General features: G+C 41.3%; 4 protein-coding genes across 6 annotated transcripts; 2 read left to right on the top strand and 2 right to left on the bottom strand.

The window, feature by feature from the left end:
- Positions 1-6: 6 nt before the first annotated feature.
- Positions 7-3219, bottom strand: LOC144471586 (uncharacterized). Its single transcript, XM_078183760.1, has 2 exons — positions 2239-3219; positions 7-2161 (listed from the first exon to the last, which is right to left on the bottom strand). Exon 2 carries the CDS (start codon positions 2117-2119, stop codon positions 569-571), a length of 1551 nt encoding a protein of 516 aa, XP_078039886.1. The 5' UTR covers positions 2120-2161; positions 2239-3219; the 3' UTR covers positions 7-568.
- A 351-nt stretch (positions 3220-3570) lies between these two features.
- On the bottom strand, positions 3571-6481 carry LOC144471020 (uncharacterized). Its single transcript, XM_078182665.1, has 4 exons — positions 6467-6481; positions 5600-5796; positions 5265-5481; positions 3571-4747 (listed from the first exon to the last, which is right to left on the bottom strand). Exons 1-4 carry the CDS (start codon positions 6479-6481, stop codon positions 4109-4111), a joined length of 1068 nt encoding a protein of 355 aa, XP_078038791.1. The 3' UTR covers positions 3571-4108.
- Positions 6482-7001: 520 nt separating this feature from the next.
- Positions 7002-9942, top strand: LOC144471015 (uncharacterized). Of its 2 annotated transcripts, none has more exons than XM_078182660.1 (3): positions 7002-8355; positions 8792-9047; positions 9246-9942. In XM_078182660.1, exons 1-3 carry the CDS (start codon positions 8341-8343, stop codon positions 9698-9700), a joined length of 726 nt encoding a protein of 241 aa, XP_078038786.1. In that variant the 5' UTR covers positions 7002-8340; the 3' UTR covers positions 9701-9942. The 2 variants fall into 2 exon arrangements, with proteins under 2 accessions (XP_078038786.1, XP_078038785.1); XM_078182659.1 differs by having other exon boundaries at positions 9243-9942.
- A 1926-nt stretch (positions 9943-11868) lies between these two features.
- On the top strand, positions 11869-17203 carry LOC144471011 (sensory neuron membrane protein 1). 2 transcript variants are annotated; one of them, XM_078182652.1, is made up of 9 exons: positions 11869-12026; positions 12716-12832; positions 13309-13466; positions 13700-13899; positions 14487-14689; positions 14834-15089; positions 15352-15563; positions 15806-16032; positions 16182-17203. In XM_078182652.1, exons 2-9 carry the CDS (start codon positions 12728-12730, stop codon positions 16405-16407), a joined length of 1587 nt encoding a protein of 528 aa, XP_078038778.1. In that variant the 5' UTR covers positions 11869-12026; positions 12716-12727; the 3' UTR covers positions 16408-17203. The 2 variants fall into 2 exon arrangements, with proteins under 2 accessions (XP_078038778.1, XP_078038777.1); XM_078182651.1 differs by lacking the exon at positions 11869-12026 and adding an exon at positions 12039-12349.
- Positions 17204-17262: the final 59 nt, after the last annotated feature.

Genomic DNA, 17262 nt, shown 5'->3' with positions numbered 1-17262 from the left:
CAAACATCAGATTTAGCTTAACGTTTACATCTCTCTCTAATACAAAACACAGAAAATGTATGACACTGTGATTACATTATTTGAAGTGACCGCTAAAAAATTACTTCGCTATCTGATCGAAAAAGTTCCGCGCGCAGAGTATTCGCATGAGATTCTTAGTTATATTCTTAAAGTAATATTATCGACTCTGTGACAATATTTAGTGTCCGGTTAAGCGAGAGACATTCTGTATCTTACACGACCGCTAAAAAAATATACAATTATATATGTTCATCCCTGTGTCAAGTGAGGTGAAACTGTGATACAGTTTATTTGGAGAACTTTTTGATCAGATAATACCGAATACATGCTCTATTAATAATTTATAAGTTGTTCATCGCCAGTCATGTTTAATTGTACTTAATATATACTACAGAGTGACTGATCCTTATCAACGGCACGTTTTATTATTACAATTAATTCTTAAATATTAGTTTCAGATCCTTTACATATCATTTGTATTCATTTTGTTTTCTACTTCAGCCGGTATTAGTATCTTAATATCATAGCGCATTATGGAATTCAACTTTTAAGTGTTTATATTACTGTTTTTATTCGCATAGTTTGCTGTCTGCTCTTTTAATTGGCGGAGTAACATCTCGCTGATAGATTCCTCTTTTCGATCATCGTTATATCCGTCTTCAGTTTGGACCTCCTGCTTGACATGCGGGACGCTGTGATCTTCTTGAAGATGCAACACAAGAGAAGGTAAGGCATAAAATATTTTGTCACAAAGATTGCATTGGAATGTTTTCCCGTCTGCTGCCTGCAGACAGTGGAGATGATCTTTCATGTTGCTGAAGGTTTGTCTGTGTAGTGCCAAATGTTTTTCATGGTCCATGGCCAAAATAAATTCGTAAGAACAAATTGGACACTTCAAATTGTGCTTTGTCCACATTGTATGAGTTTTTAATCTATGTAAACTGTCATAGACTTTTCCACAAATTGCACACTTCATGCATTTGTGATTTTTTAGTGTCTCTCTGCTCTCGTACAGTCCGCTACATTCCTTGCATTGGTAGGTTCGTTCTCTTCTGCAAGCATGTTTCAGCCAATGTTTCTCCAATTGTGGCAGCAAATCGAACACTAACTTGCACATTGTACATACAAATCTACCCTGATGATCTCGTTTCATAGTAAAATTAGACCCACGTATGTCCCAGTGTTTCTCAAAATTATTTTTACGCAACAAGTTCTCATTACAAAATTCGCACTGATTTTGATGTTTGGATAAATGAGTAAACAGCATTCCTGGTTCGGTGTTCGTGTAGTCGCAGAAGGAGCATACGAAAGTATCGTCCTCCTCGTACATGTGCGTGTATAAATGTTTCTCGAACGAGTTCGAAGTGAAAAATATCGCACCGCATGCTGAACATTTTAGATACGGTTTGCCATCCTCTGAATAGTACAAAGGCAGAGATGTAAAATTGTGTATTCGTGCAATGTTATCTTTAGAATCAGCAACGTTTTCATCCATGCCGTACCCCTCGTAATCAATTTCTTCCATGGATGACATGTGATCGTCCATGTCTGGCGAAATGATTGAATGCTCTTCCTCCTTTATTTCAACTATTGGCTCGTGTTTAGGCAGAAATTTTCTTAAGAATAATACTTTGTTACGTCGTTTAGAACGATGTTGCGATTTGGATTTCTTAGTAGTCAGAGAACGTTTGCTGGACAATTTCTTTGTCATCAGTGCGTTGTCCGATTCTAATTGAGTTATTAGAAAAAATTCTTTGCTATTCGGTGCAGAATTCATGCATGAAAGCGGTGACTCCATTTTCAGATTGTTCCAATCTGTTATATTAGACTCGCTACCAAGCTCGGACTCATTCTCCATAGAAAGAAGCCCGGAGGATACGTCGTTCTCCTGAGACTCTACATCATCTTCGTCATCCTCCTCATCATCATCGTCATCCTCTTCTGACGATAAAAGGGGTGCCCCTATTATTTGTTCACCTGCTATCTGATACTTGTTCTTTTCATAGTTCTCTCCATCGATTCTGCCTTCCCTGGTTTCCTCATCTTCCATGGTGCCTTTTGAAAAATCTTTGCATTCCACGTCCTCCAGTGTTAACATTCTATCCCCGCAGGACGTCTATGTGTTTATTCGAAGCGATTACTGCAATGGAAAAAGGGTAAAATGTTACTACAATAACGGAATGTTTACACGGTAAACGCTTAGGAGTAGAACATAACCTTTTTATCGCTCGTTTGCCGCATTATCTTCTTTTACGATGCTGGGTCGTAAATATACGACAATTACTTGTAAATTGTTGCCGATCGATGCCTCCGGCTGGACAAATGTACCGTACTCACACACGTACACTTAATTCGACTCTTCCTCGAGATGCTTTTCGTGGAGCAAACATTGATTTGTATCTGCGTGGAATTCTTCAAAGACGCATCGGCAGACGGGGAGAAAGAAGCGTATGTCGGGAAAAGGGCCCCGTCATTCAATGTTCCGGACCTTCGCGGTTCATTGTCCGGCGAATCCTTATAATTATTCACACACGAATAACTTTGATCAGCTGTTTTCTGATTACACAAAATTGACAGGACGTTTCGGTGCGCGTCCAACCGATGACCTGTCTTTGGAGACACGGAAAGTACTTCTCAACTTCGTCTTTCTAAATTTCTTTATTGCGGCGCCGTGCGTGCCGTACGAAATAAAATGAACCGATCAAAAATACATTTCGAGTCTGTTTGTACGTGAAAATTTATTTTAATCCACGCAACGTGCTGTTGTTCACGGTGCTGCATACCGCATTACACGACGTGAAAGGCCCATCACTCTTTTACGCGTTCAACGAAAGGTTGAGAAACACTTTCACAGGAACAGGGCGTATAACTGTATACATACATGCACACCATAGGGAGACTCGACGATTTATGAGAACACGTAGGTGTTATAATTAAAATATAGCTGTACGTGTAGTCGTGTCCCACGACCGTGAAAAATTAATACAAGTATTTTTAATGGATTTATTTTCGCTTAAATGTATACGTATGTTTAACATGTTCAAACAAAAAAAAAAAGATAGCACAGTGAAAACTTAACAATCGGAAAAATCTGTAAAGGTAGCTGACTTTCGATCGGAGACATATGACTAATTCTTTGAACTTGATCTATACCTAGAATTAATAATTAAGTAAAAATTATTGTTGTATCGTTAGATTGTTGTATATTAATATTATCGACTACTTAGAAATAATAGTACAATTACTGAAATAATGTTAACGGCATTATTAAAATAAATTGAACGTATCCACTTTGCTCGTGACAGAGATCCGAAATTATTCAAAAGTTTCATGAATTTTCTCGGAGATAATTAACCCGTAGTCTTCTCAATAATATGTTAATAATAATAACGATCGAATTTTATGGCATATTTTCTATACGCATCGCAATCGATAACTATCGTGGACGATATTGACGATTTTGTTCAGTTACCGTGTGATGTAAGGTAACACGATTCTTTCGATTCGTAAAAAATATATCTCACGAATCTAACCGTAATTGCGCCCACGCCCGGCAGGTGCCGAAACTTCCCGAAAGAAACGAACGGGGGCATAAAACTCCCATCTACCGTACGATCTCCCAAATACACCGTTGTGCCATGAAAGTTTCCGAGCAGTAATAAGTTATGCCACACCATATTCATTCAATCCAGGTTATTCCCGAATTTTATGCAATATCTTATTCCATCTTACTCGAAATCATGGTATAAAATGTGTTTCAGCCCGTGCAAGAAGAAGTATTTCAGGTTGCGTAGACTGCAGAACGTCATGCATAATTTCTATGGTAAAATCTTAAACACTACGATGGAAGTACAATATGAATACACTGGGATGAAAGTCGAATCTCGATACGCTAAGATGGAGGTAAAACGAGTATTAAACTCCGCTTAGGTCTCTCTACATAATTAATTCGTCTCTGCCATGGATGTATGAAAATTATTGAAAACTCACAGTCTACCAGTACGTCTTATTTTTTTGTGGTACCTTGTTATAAGCGTCGTGGATTTTTCACCGATGACTCATTCGATCCTTACCCAATTTCCAGCATTCAATCTTTGCTACGTTTCTTGTGATCATGACCATGCCCATGCCCATGCCCATGACCGTGATCGTGCTGCTCTGGACCATGGGCGTGGGGGTAACCGAAATGGTGAGCATAACCGTGGCCATAACCGTGGCCGTAGCCATGGCCAAATCCGTGGCCATGCCCGTGCCCATGGCCGAACTCATGCCCAAAGCCATGGCCATATCCATGGCCGTATCCATGACCGTAGCCGTGACCGATTCCATGACCGATTCCATGACCGATTCCATGGCCGATTCCATGGCCGAATCCGTGACCGATTCCATGGCCGAATCCGTGACCGATTCCATGGCCGAATCCGTGGCCGATTCCGTGGCCAATGCCGAAGCCGTGCCCGAAGCCGTGTCCCGGGAAGTGGCCACCATGGATCGACGGGTAAAAGTGACCACCGCCATAACCGCGACCGTAAACGCCTCCTGGGAACGGACCAGGCCCGTAAAGGGAAATCGGCGGCGGCCCCGGGTGCACCGGAAATGGAACTGGAACCGGCACCGGTACCGGGTACGCTTGCTTCACCGGAACCGGATATGGTTGCTGCACCGGCACCGCCACAGGGTGTTTCACGGGTATCGGCACCGGCCGTTCTACCGGTATCGGCACTGCCTATACAACAAATCAATGCAACATTTACGATCGCATTCCACGCATGAAAGCGATTCAAAGAACTATACTTTCGAATACTTTTTATTTCGTCCGATACACTTCGATCATTTTCTCTTTTCTTTTTTTTCAGCTAATGATTCATTTACGTCCTTTTCGTCAAACTATAGTTCTTTTTACGGACGCCCAAAGATCATTTACGAATAGGCATTTATTTCTATCACAAATTATTTTTATAATTGTTTCAAAAAAAGTTGGAGTCAATCGAGGAAAAATGATTAAACTTAGATAAGATTTTTACATTAAAATTTTGGAATATATCGTCGCATTTCTTGGTAAAAATAGGTTTGAATTTTTTCGAACATTTTCCTATATCGAGTGTGAAAAACTCTCCATAAAATATACAGCTCGTTAAGTAATGTAGAACAAATGTTAATTTAAGCTATACTTTGAAATTCGTTTAGCTACTAAGTTTGAAACATTGATTAGTCTCGGAAGATAATTAAGAAGCGTCTCTTACTTCAGGCACCGGATATGGAACCGGAATTGGTTTGTGAATGATCTTCTCAACCGGCACATGGATCACCTTCTCGACCGGCACGTGGTACGGCTTCTCGATGATGACTGGCTCAGGAACCGGAACTGGCTTTTCCAAGACCACGTGCTTCGTGATATACACCGGGATCGTTTTTAAAGAAATAGCTGGAGCTCTGCCGTATGGTATACCGCCGTACAATCTATATAGAAACAAACGCGTCGTTCAATTATCCTTCTAAAGTTATCCTAAGTCAATTATTTCATTTGTATCGCATTCTTTGGTTTCAGTGGAGTTTGTTAAGATTTTTGTGCTATTACCCTCCGTGGGCTAAATCGAAAGATGGGAACTTTAGCCCTTTCCAACCATGATCGCTTGACCACGGTAGTCCATGACCGTATCCATGGTGGTTCGGTATACCAATCCATCCGCCGGTGTCGAGGATACCTCGTTTATTTTGTTTAGATTCGCTTGTTTCCGTCGAGAAAACGGAACCGCAAAGAAGTATCAGAAACAGCTAAAATTAAATTGATCTCAAGCTCGTTATCAGGAATTTTTTCGTAGTAGCCTCTTGTTAAATCATATAATTTCTTATCTTCAATATTCCAAGTATTACGACCGTTCGCAGGTTGCGATAGAAATTATTACATAACGCGATACATGTTCACACTTTTGAAAATTCTGTTCATCGAGCATGTGATTGACTCGATCAATATTTTTGAGAACACGATATGCAATTGAAACAATATATTGCTCAAGCTAAGTTAAAAATTTTAAACACGCCGACTGCCACTCCAGTTGCCGATAAAGAAATAGATTGCGTTGAAAATAAATAAAACATCGCAGCAGAAAAAGCATTTAAGTAGTTTGCCAGAAAGTTTACTATCACCAAAAATTATTTAATTCCATTCGACGTGTTGCTTTAATGAACTCCGCGAATGTAAAGCGGTCGAAACGATGCAACGATGCTTCGTATTTAATTCGTGCGACGGCCTGTGGTCCGGCGGCGATAATTAAGAATCCGCGTACACTTAAAGTTAACTCGGCAAACGACGATACTTATCGGACGATGAACGAGAATCTATGGACCGAAGCAAAAGCGAGAAGGAACTTGCACGTAGAACGGTATCACTTCACGATACAAAACGATACTCGGACACCTGTGAGTGCTGTTTGCGTTTTCTTACCGGGATCACAGACATTGTTCTCTCGTTGTGAAGAAACTGTTCGGATCCTCGAGAAAACGGTAGCTTTATATATTTGCTGTACCAGTCTGCTCTATAGATCGATGAATCTGGATAGAGGTCCAGGTCAAGTTCCCGTCTTTGATTGGATCAGGAACTCGGCCTTGTCAATTGGTTCGCCCAGCGTTTCCGGTGAAGAAAGTGGCCAAGAGTTGTAATGAATCTGGTTCATGTTTAATTCTATATTTGGAATTTGTATGTAATGCTCTTATGTTTTCAGCGTAAATCAAGCTTGTAATGGTGAGTGCAAGAAATTGATTGGTAATTTTGTATTCGATTTATTATAAAGGCAGATTATCATAGAATTAATATCCACATGATGAAATTCTGCTAGTAATATTTGATAATGATTTAATTTATTTTTATGAAGCGAAAAATCAGGAAAATGTTTTTAATTTCTTATATTTCGTTTCAGAGTGAATTATTCTATCCTCGCGTGAAGTACACTTTGCAGCTAACACGTGCGAGTCTGGTGAAAACGTTATCCATCGATTTAGTCTGGCATAAATAAAATTTGCGACGTTACATGCATCGCGTTCTACATGCAGGTGACCGTAGAACGGATTACACGTAGACAGTGCATGTATTGTCCTGGCATTCAATAATGGATAGGAACAGCGAATCAAATTAAGCTCGATCCACGGAAAAAACGATATATTCATTCATCGGCTCGGGCGGAAATCAATTAAGAATTAATTTCGTGCCGGCCAACTTGACCGCCATATTTTGTCACTGTGTAACAAGGCGTTCTTGGACACGTTCGAGCCGTGTTATGGAATCGACGGGGGAGCATAACAATGAATAATGAATGACAGGTAGCGGCCGGCATTAGAAGTGGCTCAGACGTATTAGAAAATGAAAGTTAGGAAAGTTCGCGGATGCGGCCAACGCGGAAACCGGCTAATGTCTCTGGTACAAGAAAAGCTACGGCTGGTCTCTCGTTGATCTCGTTAGCGGAGCAAGGATTGTGCTTCGACGATGCCGGCTAGAAGAACGTGATTTATTCGTGGGCATCGTCTTTCAGAAAAATAAGCGGAACTCATTTTCGAATATTATGTTACCAAGAAAATGTGAAAATGCATATTCCGATTGATAGAAGAATATTTTATCATATATTTCATATTTTCTTCTTGGTCGCCATTGATATCATATCAAGTATACTGTAAAAATCGTGAATAACTTGCGACGGTTCCATTTAATGTTCTACGGTAAGCATAAATTTCCAGCTGTAGAAGGAAAAATATGCTAACCACGCGTTCCATGATACAATATCCGAAGCGTCCGCGGCGTCTAATCCACTTTTCACGCTTACGCAAAGAACATTAGTATTCTTGGACTCGTCGCAGGCACGCTTCCGTCAGGATGTCGTGAAACAGATGAAAAAACGTAACGATACCGTCGGCATCGCATAACCAGGCTTATAGGGACGCGTGTCACGATTGCAAGCGGCGAGCGGCTCTTATTAATTTGACCGTTCACGTTCGAGAATTTTCACCGGGCGGCTATCCGACGATCTCCTGTACGCGGACTGTCATTTCTAACGATGATGCTACCCCGTGTCCGCCGCCGCGGGAGAGGTGTCTTCGTTCGCGGCACGAAAGAAAAGCGGTCGTGACCGCTATTTGGCCATCACCCAGGATTGGGTAGCAGCGAAAGTCCATTGACAACGGCGATGACGACTCGTCTTCGTAGTGTCATGTCTTGCCCGCTTGTGCCCTATAAATATATATGGGGGTCACAAGCAACGAGCAGACGCAGTTTTCCTTCGGCCCCGTAGCTGCCAACTAGGATTTTGGGAGCCAGGCTGCGCCGCCATCATGAAGTTACTTCTGGTATTTACTGAACTTACACTGTCGTTGATCGTTTTTCTTTACTCTTCGTGGATTATGGATGCTAACCGACAGAGTTTTGCATAAATAGACATTTGACCTTCCGAGGTCAATGCAGGCATATCGATTGCATAAAGTTTCATGCACTTCAACGTTTTTTGAAAAAATTATTAGGTGGTGAAGTCCTTAGGCGGAAGTGTCGAAAGAAAGCGACTTTCATAATATTATTATTATTAGTTCGTAGTGCGGTAGAAAATTGATGATGAATTGTGAAATTCATTTGACACAGTTCAGACTTTGGTGCACCATTTCGTTGATAAGCACGCATTAATTTTGTAATTACTCATCGTAGGGGATTTATGCAACACAGCCCTATTATAATTTAATACAATCCATTTATTGTTATTATATTTGATATTTATCGACGCTTCGGTTTCAGATTTTGCCGCTGCTTTTAGTAGCCAGTGCAGCAATCACAGTAAATAAGCGGGAGAAAGAGAGCCCGGCTGTCGTTAAAAAACACGACAAGAGAGGTCTCCTCAATTTGGGATACGGACTGTCGCCTGAACAGGTCTATGCGGCTCCTGAACCGGCACCTGTCTACGAATCGCCAATTCCTGATGGTTTGCCAATCGGTGCGCACTTTGAGGCTGCCGCACCACCGGTACCTCCTCCAGCTTTAGCACACCCAGCTCGTTAGTATTATTTCCATTATTCTTGTCGGCTGTAAGAATAACAAACCTTTTATCCGCGAGCGATAAGGCACCAGTTTCCAAGACAAACTCCATTACTAATTAAAATGACCTTGTCTTCGTCATCAGAGGGTAAACAGTGCTCTTATAGATTACCTGTGTACCGCAGACGACCTGATCTCTGATTCGTTGTTGCAGCAGCCATTCCAGTACCCGTGCCACACCCAGTTCCGCAGCCATTGCCAGTACCTGTGCCGCAGCCGGTTCCGCACCCGTTTCCGGTGGCGGTACCAGTGACAAAGCACGTGCCGTTCCCGGTGCCGGTCGACAGGGCGGTTCCGGTTCCAGTGGATCGGGTCGTTCCAGTGCCGGTAGCTGTCCCGGTACCAAAACCGTACCCCGTCCACGTGGAGAAGCTGGTGCACGTCGACAGACCGGTGCCGGTGCCGGTCGACAGACCCGTCCACGTTCCAGTCGACAGACCCGTGGCCGTTCCCGTGCCTGTACCAAAACCGTACCCGGTGCCCTTCGAGAAGGTGGTCCACGTGGACAGACCGTACCCAGTCCACGTGGCTGTGCCTTACCACGTGCCAAAACCTTACCCCGTGCCAGTCGCTATTCACGCCCACAAATCTCACAGTTGGCTGAAATGGTGATGACTTATGTCACCGCTCTCTATGTCATCCGTTAGATACGAACGGCTATGCGAAAACGATGGAATAACTGGCAAGATCCTGGGCACTTCTGACTCTTCGAAAAATTTTAGTTTATTGCTACCGTGATTTCTAGTCGAAAGAAATTTTGACAGAGTTTTGATTGTATTTTAAACATTGGCAAATAAAATTGTAATGACGAGTCACCGGTGACTGAGAACTGGCTAGATGGGGGCTAACGTATGCAGGGGACTGGAATATTACGTGTATATTTCATTATTGATATTAAAAGTCAGCGGTCACTTCTGCAACCGATATGATATTTTTGTAAACTCGCTCTTATTTATTTTCCTGCTCCTTCATCGTTTTTCCGCGCATTTCTCTGAACCATGTATAAAGTGTTGCGGATCGGAAACTAGAAACGTTTACGGCGATGTATACATGTATATGTATGCATAGCGAATTCGCCCTTGAAGCGGTTAACTAGAAGCATGGTTTTCATTTTGAATGTGATCGATGTAATGCCGATAAAGCCTCTATAATTTCATAGCTTTTAGCGTAACATTATCATGAGACCTGCACCGAATGGAAACGTGCGGCCACGTTCGGGAAAAAAAACTGTAAAATATATCGTAGTAACCAGTTAATAGAATATTTAGCTGCATCGACAACACGGAAATAGCATTTATTCCAACAACTTCGCACTTTGTCCTTGCTGATGCTACAAATTCACTTATAATTTAAGTAAATGGAAAGTACTATATACTGTTTTCACGCCTAGACCTGTCTTTTTGCATACGATAATAGACGATTGTGTACATTAGTGGGGTGTGAAGGACATAATCGTGATAGATCGTCATTTCTCTGATTTATGACAAAACGATAAAAACTGTAACGAAATTGGTCAATGTAAATGGTTATGTAAATATGCGTTTCCAAGATTATTTATATGACGAATCCGCTAATTAACTCGTTGCTTCAATGGCACGTATTAATAACTGGACAGAGGATCTTTATGTTAATGATAAATTGAATTATTAGTGAAATATTTCGTCATATGAAAAAATCATAGGTTTGAGCATAGTGTTTCCAACAATGGACTTTTCCTGATAACACAGACTGCGAATTTGTTTTTCGTAAAATACGCCAGGATATTAACAGAACAAATATTATTTCATCTCGCTGACAACTGAATCTTTTTAGCAAACACATTTCTTTTTATTCCGTTTCGCGTTCACGAAAAGTCCCGTTCACTGGCAAAAATCTATCCACCGTTTATCATTTATTTAATCATTTAACTCGAACCGTTCGTGATAATGACTGTATCTTTCTGGTGTTAAACTTTCGCGGGACGTCACGGTATAGCCACAATGACGTGCATAGTACAGAACATCACTGAAGTTCTTGTTTCGATCATACGCCGGCCGCCGCAGATCTATAGCAGCCTCATATTTAATAAATTCTTCCGCACCTTCGCGTTCAATAGGCGTTACACTTGACACCAGGCAACTACGTAGCGTTTCCGGAATAAATCTGTACCTTGAACTAGTCAGTGAAAGCACCGTTTCAATGCACGGTCTTTACCTGTTATGAAATTTTATTTACAAGATTTTGTTTGTCGCAGAAATTAGTTTCCCAAATGACTGTACAAAATAAATAGTTTCCCAATAAATATTAAAATCTCAAATAAATAGTAATTGTAATTTTTTCCAAATAAATTGTAAATACAATTTCATTTGAATCTTTTTTCGAATAAGTTATAAATGTAATTTTCCTTTTACAAATTATAAGTTTCCTAGAATCACCCGTAGAAATATCATTTTAACAGGTTTTAACGAGCTTATCTGTACGAATCGTAGAATTCATTGTTACTAATTACGCCTGATTACATTGTTAGCAACTTCTTATTTAAAGTCACGATGACATTTAGATAATAATTGTAACGTCATAGAACAGGGAATCGTGAACGTGGAATTCCACACTCTGCGTAAAATAATGTATTGCAGCGGGCAAATAACATATAAACAAATATATTAAAATTAGTAGAAATACATTACAAAAGTACAGATGTCTAACCGGGCAGAAGAGCGCGTATTAACGTGTTAAAGCTCGCATTACAGAGTCGAAAAAAAATCATTGATGGCGTAGTGGGGATGAAAAGACGTTAGACAGTGGACAACGGTGTCGGCGCGCCACCGTATCGGCGATCGGATCGCGCAGTCTTTTCTTGTTCGCGGGCATACCAAGATCGTCCGCTCTGGATCGCCGCCCCGCGAGAACCTGGTCATCCTTAATCGCATCGTCTCGAAGAATTCGTGATTTTGTCAAGGTGTGCGAACAGTTACCGACACAACAATTTCACCCGGAAAACGGAGAATGTGGAACAGGGCTCTCCTAAGGGCTCTCTCTCCCTCTTTGTCGAGGGCTCGCTAGGGTCGCGGAGGAGGTCTTCACGGTCTCAGTGTGTACCGAAAGCAGCGGAGAACCGTTTTCTCGCGACAAAGAATGCGTGTCGTACGACTCGCGTACGATTTAGGCGGCCGTCTTTTTCGCCGGAGCGTCAACCTTAGCCTGTACACGTCGCTTTTGGGCTTGCTCTCGTTCGTAACAACCGGCCGGAAGCTCCGGGATAAGCTACCGAACGTTTCCAAGGTCTCCGAGATTTCATAAAAACCGGATGTCGCGATCCCGATCAATTACGACGACTATTTTGTCGGATTGCAACGGAATTATTCACTCGAATACGGATTTGCTACTATTTTGTTGGATTATTTTTCTACTGTTTTGTTGGATTATGTTTTTACGACATTATTGGATTACTTTTTTACTACGTTATTAGACTATATTGCTACCATTTTCTTGGATTACTTTCTCGCTTTATTTGTGGATTATTTATTTTTTAAGTATTTATCCGTGTGAACGGGGGTGCAGAATTTCACTGCTATTTTCCCCGAAGGGCGATCGCGTCGACAAATGCCGTTGAATAATTGAAAAATTAACATTTCTGGTTCTGCCTAGTATATCTACAGCATGAAGCCGAAAAAATTGGGAATCATCGGCGGGAGTATGTTCAGTTTCGGACTATTCTTCCTTACTTTCACCTTTCCGACCATTCTCAGATCGCAGGTCAAGAAAGTAAGTGTTTGATCGTGTTCGTTTCGTGTAGTTCTCCTTAATTTATAAAAACAATTATTACCGTCATTGTTTTCCTAAATTGCTAATAACTAGACTGTGGGTCTTAGAATATAATCAATAATATATTATATAATACTAATATAATAATGTAATAGGTCGTAAAAATCCGCAATCTACTAATGATTCTCTTCCACTACAATTTAACTAATTGGAAAAATATAAATGTCACCCTCATGGCCGTCCACTCTGCTTTCCGCAGGTTGTCCCTAACCCAATCATTACCGCCGCGGCTCGGTTATACTCTTATTACTGTAATCGTCACGTGACCCAGCTCCTTTCATTATCCTTTGTTTCATTTTTACTTCGTCGCGAACAATCGTTTTCATCGGCGTGGCTTTGACACGCATGTCTTTGCCTTCCGCCGCCGACGGCCGGCAGATCGCAAGCTCGATTCCAATGTATGATCGTATTTTCAGCAAGTAGCTCTTAAACCAGGTTCCGAGATGCGAGGTTTGTGGTCGGATCTTCCTTTCCCGTTGGATTTTAAAGTGTATCTGTTCAACGTGACGAATCCTGTGGAGATTTCGGCGGGTCAGAAGCCGATTCTTCAAGAAATCGGTCCATATTTCTACGAGTGAGTACAATTTGTTAAAATTAATTAAGTCATTGTTTTTGTAGTCTTAGTTCTGAAAAGTAAAATCATCCGGAAGAGATCATTGCCGTTTCTATTCTTTTGTTTGGCTTACTTTTGAATAAAAAGATTGAACAAATAGATGAAATCGAGTAAAAATCGGCACAGCAATTGGCCATCTTATGGTAACCATAGCATTAGACTTTTTAATCAACCAAATAATGATCCGTTCACAGACAGTACAAGGAGAAGGTGGATCAGGTCGACAACGCCGAAGAGGATAGTATAGAGTACAACGTGAAAGTCACCTGGTACTTCAACCCTGCCCTCAGCAACGGTCTCACGGGCGAAGAAGAAGTCTATTTGCCTAATTTGCTGGCTCTTATAGCTCTGAAGTACGTTTTGAAAGAGCAACCGGGCGCGGTAGGAGTCGTCAGTGAGTACACACTATCGAAATCACCACTCCCACCCCCCCCCCCCCCCCCCCCCCCCCCGGAATGTTTCTGCGAAGTTAATTATCGAAAATGAATTTTCTTCCGAAAAAAATTTCCTTAAAAAAATGTCGAGCGTCCCGAGGTCGATGGGACGTTTATCCGCACGTGAAAATAAATCGATCGTTGACCGAGTATAACCCTTTCATTTGCCATCTTCCGGACGTATCCGTTCCCTGGAAAGCATAGATTCGATATTCTCGCAATTCGATCAGAAGCGAAGGTTAGCTTGGCCTTACCAAAGTGTTCTAGAGCCTGCTGGGCTGCGGATTTAGTTATGACACGTGTAGGTAGACCCCAGCTAAGGCGACAAGCATTTACACCTCTGCCTTGACAATGAGAATCCAATTGATTTCCGTAACCTTTTGTTTCCTCCATTGCCGAAGGCTGTCTCTGCTCCATAACAAATTCTTTCAGTATTTCCAGTATTTCCTATTTGCAATTATAATTTTTTTTTCGTCTTTTACCTGTATTTTTGTTCAAAAAATCGATCTAGTCGTCTCGACTATTTTCTACCGAATTTCATCCACAGATAAAGCTGTGGACAGCATCTTCAAAAAGCCCCCAACGATCTTTATGAAAGTGAAGGCCAAAGACATCCTATTCGACGGCGTGAAGATCGACTGCAACGTGAAGGACTTCGGCGGGACCACGGTTTGCAACGCCCTCAAGGAGAATAAGGAGAATCTAATACCGGCTGGCAATAATATATATTTATTGTCCCTGTTCGGACCGGTACGATGATACTTTTGAACTAGTGCTGGCGATTTCAATTGAACCTGCGGAATATACGTGACATAATCGAGGAAATTATGTGTATTGTCTTTACGAAAATTTTCTTCGAAGATCGACATAACCTGACTTCTGTGAAATCTACAGAAAAACGGAACCGTCGACTCTGCGCGCATAAAAGTGCTGCGCGGAATGAAGAACCACAAGGACCTAGGCCGGGTGATCGCGTTCAAGGGGGAGCCAGCTCTGTCAATTTACAACGGCGAACGTTGCAACACATTCAATGGAACTGATTCAACGATCTTCCCGCCATTGATGACGAAAGAGGACGACATCGTCTCCTTCTCCCCGGAGATATGCAGGAGCATCTCCGCGCCTTATCGTCACGACTCCAAAGTTAAAGGTGCGATTAATTTCTTCTCATATCTTAACGCATTATTTCCCGACCAATAGAATTTATAAAGAGAAATTCTGTGCCTTTTTACTCCATTTTATTACATAATTAAAATCGTTGTATAACGTTTATATCATATATTTATTTTATTTCTTCATTTTATTATTTTTATATTATATATTCATATATTATAAGGACTGTTAATAGTGCGAAGGGTTGATCTATCGAATATTCTAGTCTCGCGTTGCTGATATTATTTTTTCTGTCGCAGGTGTGAATACCTATCATTATTCGGCCGATTTCGGGGACATGAAAGGAAATCCGGACGAAAACTGTTATTGCCCTACACCGGACACGTGCTTGGACAAGGATTTGATGGACTTGGAGAAGTGCATCGGTATACCGCTCATTGGTTCTCAGCCGCACTTTCTTGGGGCCGAGGAGAAGTATTTGGAAATGGTTGACGGTCTCCATCCGAATCCGGTAAGCCGTCGCACTCTTACAATAGTATTCTACTATATTTACAAAATATTAACTATACCGTTTGAATGTGGTAGAATGGGAGTAGCGTGAATCCCATTTTTATAAATTTCAATTTGTGTTTTAAAATGTAATCTATGCGTGTCAGAACGTTGAAAACAGAAGCGAAACGAACGATAAAGTTACTGTAAATTAACTTAACTCTACATGATCTTTAACAATAAAAATTTGTATCTATTTTATAGGAAGAACACGATCTTTCCATGGACTTCGAACCACTAACAGCCTCCCCTATAAGCGCCCACAAGAGGCTGCAGTTCAGCATGTTCGTTGGCCCGGTGGAAAAGTTCAAGCTGATGAAAAATTTCCCCGAATGTCTGTTCCCGATATTCTGGGTGGACGAAGGTGTGCTGCTCGACGACTCGCTCGTTAAACAAGTGAAGCAAGTGTACTTGCTGATAGGAATCGTCGGGTAAAGCGCTTCCTTTGATATTTATATCTAACACCGGCGAGATACGTAGTTAGTCTTTTTCGTAAGAAACATTTCAGACCACGTGTCCAAGCGTTTTAAAGTATTCTCGGGTCGATTGTTAACGCGCTTTTTGGTCGTTTGTTATTCAGGTTCCTGAAGTATATGATGATCTTGGGTGGTGCTGGCCTCGGTGCCGCAGCAGGCGCGTTGCATTACAAGAACAGGAACAAGAACTCGCTGGACGTGACCAAAGTGACGCCGGAATCGCGAAACGGAAAGGACGGGGAGAAAAAATGGCCGCCGCAGCAGCAGATGAACATCAGCACGATACAGACACAGAGCGCCGCGGTGCCCCCTAATTTAGACGCCAATTAAACGGAGTTTATTCTTTAATTGAATGATTTTAACGAACACCGGAAACGAGTTTCGTTTTACTGTTATTGGCAATCTATTTATTTTGTAAATATTCGATTCATATACGCCACAATCAGTGTAGTCAAGAAAATAAACTACGCAAGGCTATTCATGCGCAGGGAGTTCCACACAGTGGCGTGGGACCTCTACCGATCAGACTGAGGCTCTGCGTCGCGTCGCTGTCGTAGTTCAGAATTGAAATGTTCACCCGGTAGATGCGCCATGCCACTGTGCGGAACTATCCGCGTATGCGCCGCATTACGTAGTTGATTTTTTTTTTGTACTGTCCACAATTCGTACTCGATTTGATTTTAGTCCTCGTATATCGTTTATAAGCTATTGATAACGTGATGAAGTTTGTTGACGGATGTCGACAATTTTACACTAGATATTAAATTGATGCATTAGCTAATAGTTCCTATCTAATCGATTGTTTATACATTTTATTTAATTCTCGTACAATCTGATAGTAATCTGATGATAATTAACTTTTTTCCGTTTCAAACACCGCCGTGTTTCTTGTTCTTTTAAAATTGTGCTGCAGTTTAAAACTGGATCACTTATGATACGATCCCGCTTATAAAACATAATCGACTGGATGAAATAAACGTCACGTTCACGTAATTACAATTAGTGACGGTCTTCGTTAATGTTCTCGGTACAATTAGTCCCATTTTATTCAATTTTAAGCGTCGTTATATTGTAAATTGTAATAAGGTCTATTAATCGAACAATAAATAAATGACGTTTTTTTAAACTTCCACGTTTCCGTTCTCGAATACCGCGAACGAATATAATTATTCTGTCTTTTACATT

Source organism: Augochlora pura, chromosome 6, assembly GCF_028453695.1.
Source record: "Augochlora pura isolate Apur16 chromosome 6, APUR_v2.2.1, whole genome shotgun sequence".
In the NCBI taxonomy this organism is placed as follows: Eukaryota; Metazoa; Arthropoda; class Insecta; order Hymenoptera; family Halictidae; genus Augochlora; species Augochlora pura.
The sequence above is the reverse complement of the archived record's forward strand: the minus strand, read 5'-3'. Positions and strand labels throughout refer to the sequence as shown.

Excerpts from the sequence above, each read along its gene's own strand:
- LOC144471586 (XM_078183760.1), bottom strand. The coding sequence starts at position 2,119 with ATGTTAACACTGGAGGACGTGGAATGCAAAGATTTTTCAAAAGGCACC.
- LOC144471020 (XM_078182665.1), bottom strand. Across the intron at positions 5,482-5,599 it reads TTCGATTTAGCCCACGGAGG|ATTGTACGGCGGTATACCAT; the intron begins GTAATAGCACAA and ends GTTTCTATATAG. Across the intron at positions 4,748-5,264 it reads TTCCATATCCGGTGCCTGAA|GCAGTGCCGATACCGGTAGA; the intron begins GTAAGAGACGCT and ends TTTGTTGTATAG.
- LOC144471015 (XM_078182659.1), top strand. Across the intron at positions 9,048-9,242 it reads AGCTTTAGCACACCCAGCTC|CAGCCATTCCAGTACCCGTG; the intron begins GTTAGTATTATT and ends TCGTTGTTGCAG.
- LOC144471011 (XM_078182651.1), top strand. The coding sequence starts at position 12,203 with ATGCGTGTCGTACGACTCGCGTACGATTTAGGCGGCCGTCTTTTTCGC. Across the intron at positions 13,467-13,699 it reads ATCGGTCCATATTTCTACGA|ACAGTACAAGGAGAAGGTGG; the intron begins GTGAGTACAATT and ends ATCCGTTCACAG. Across the intron at positions 14,690-14,833 it reads TATTGTCCCTGTTCGGACCG|AAAAACGGAACCGTCGACTC; the intron begins GTACGATGATAC and ends TGAAATCTACAG.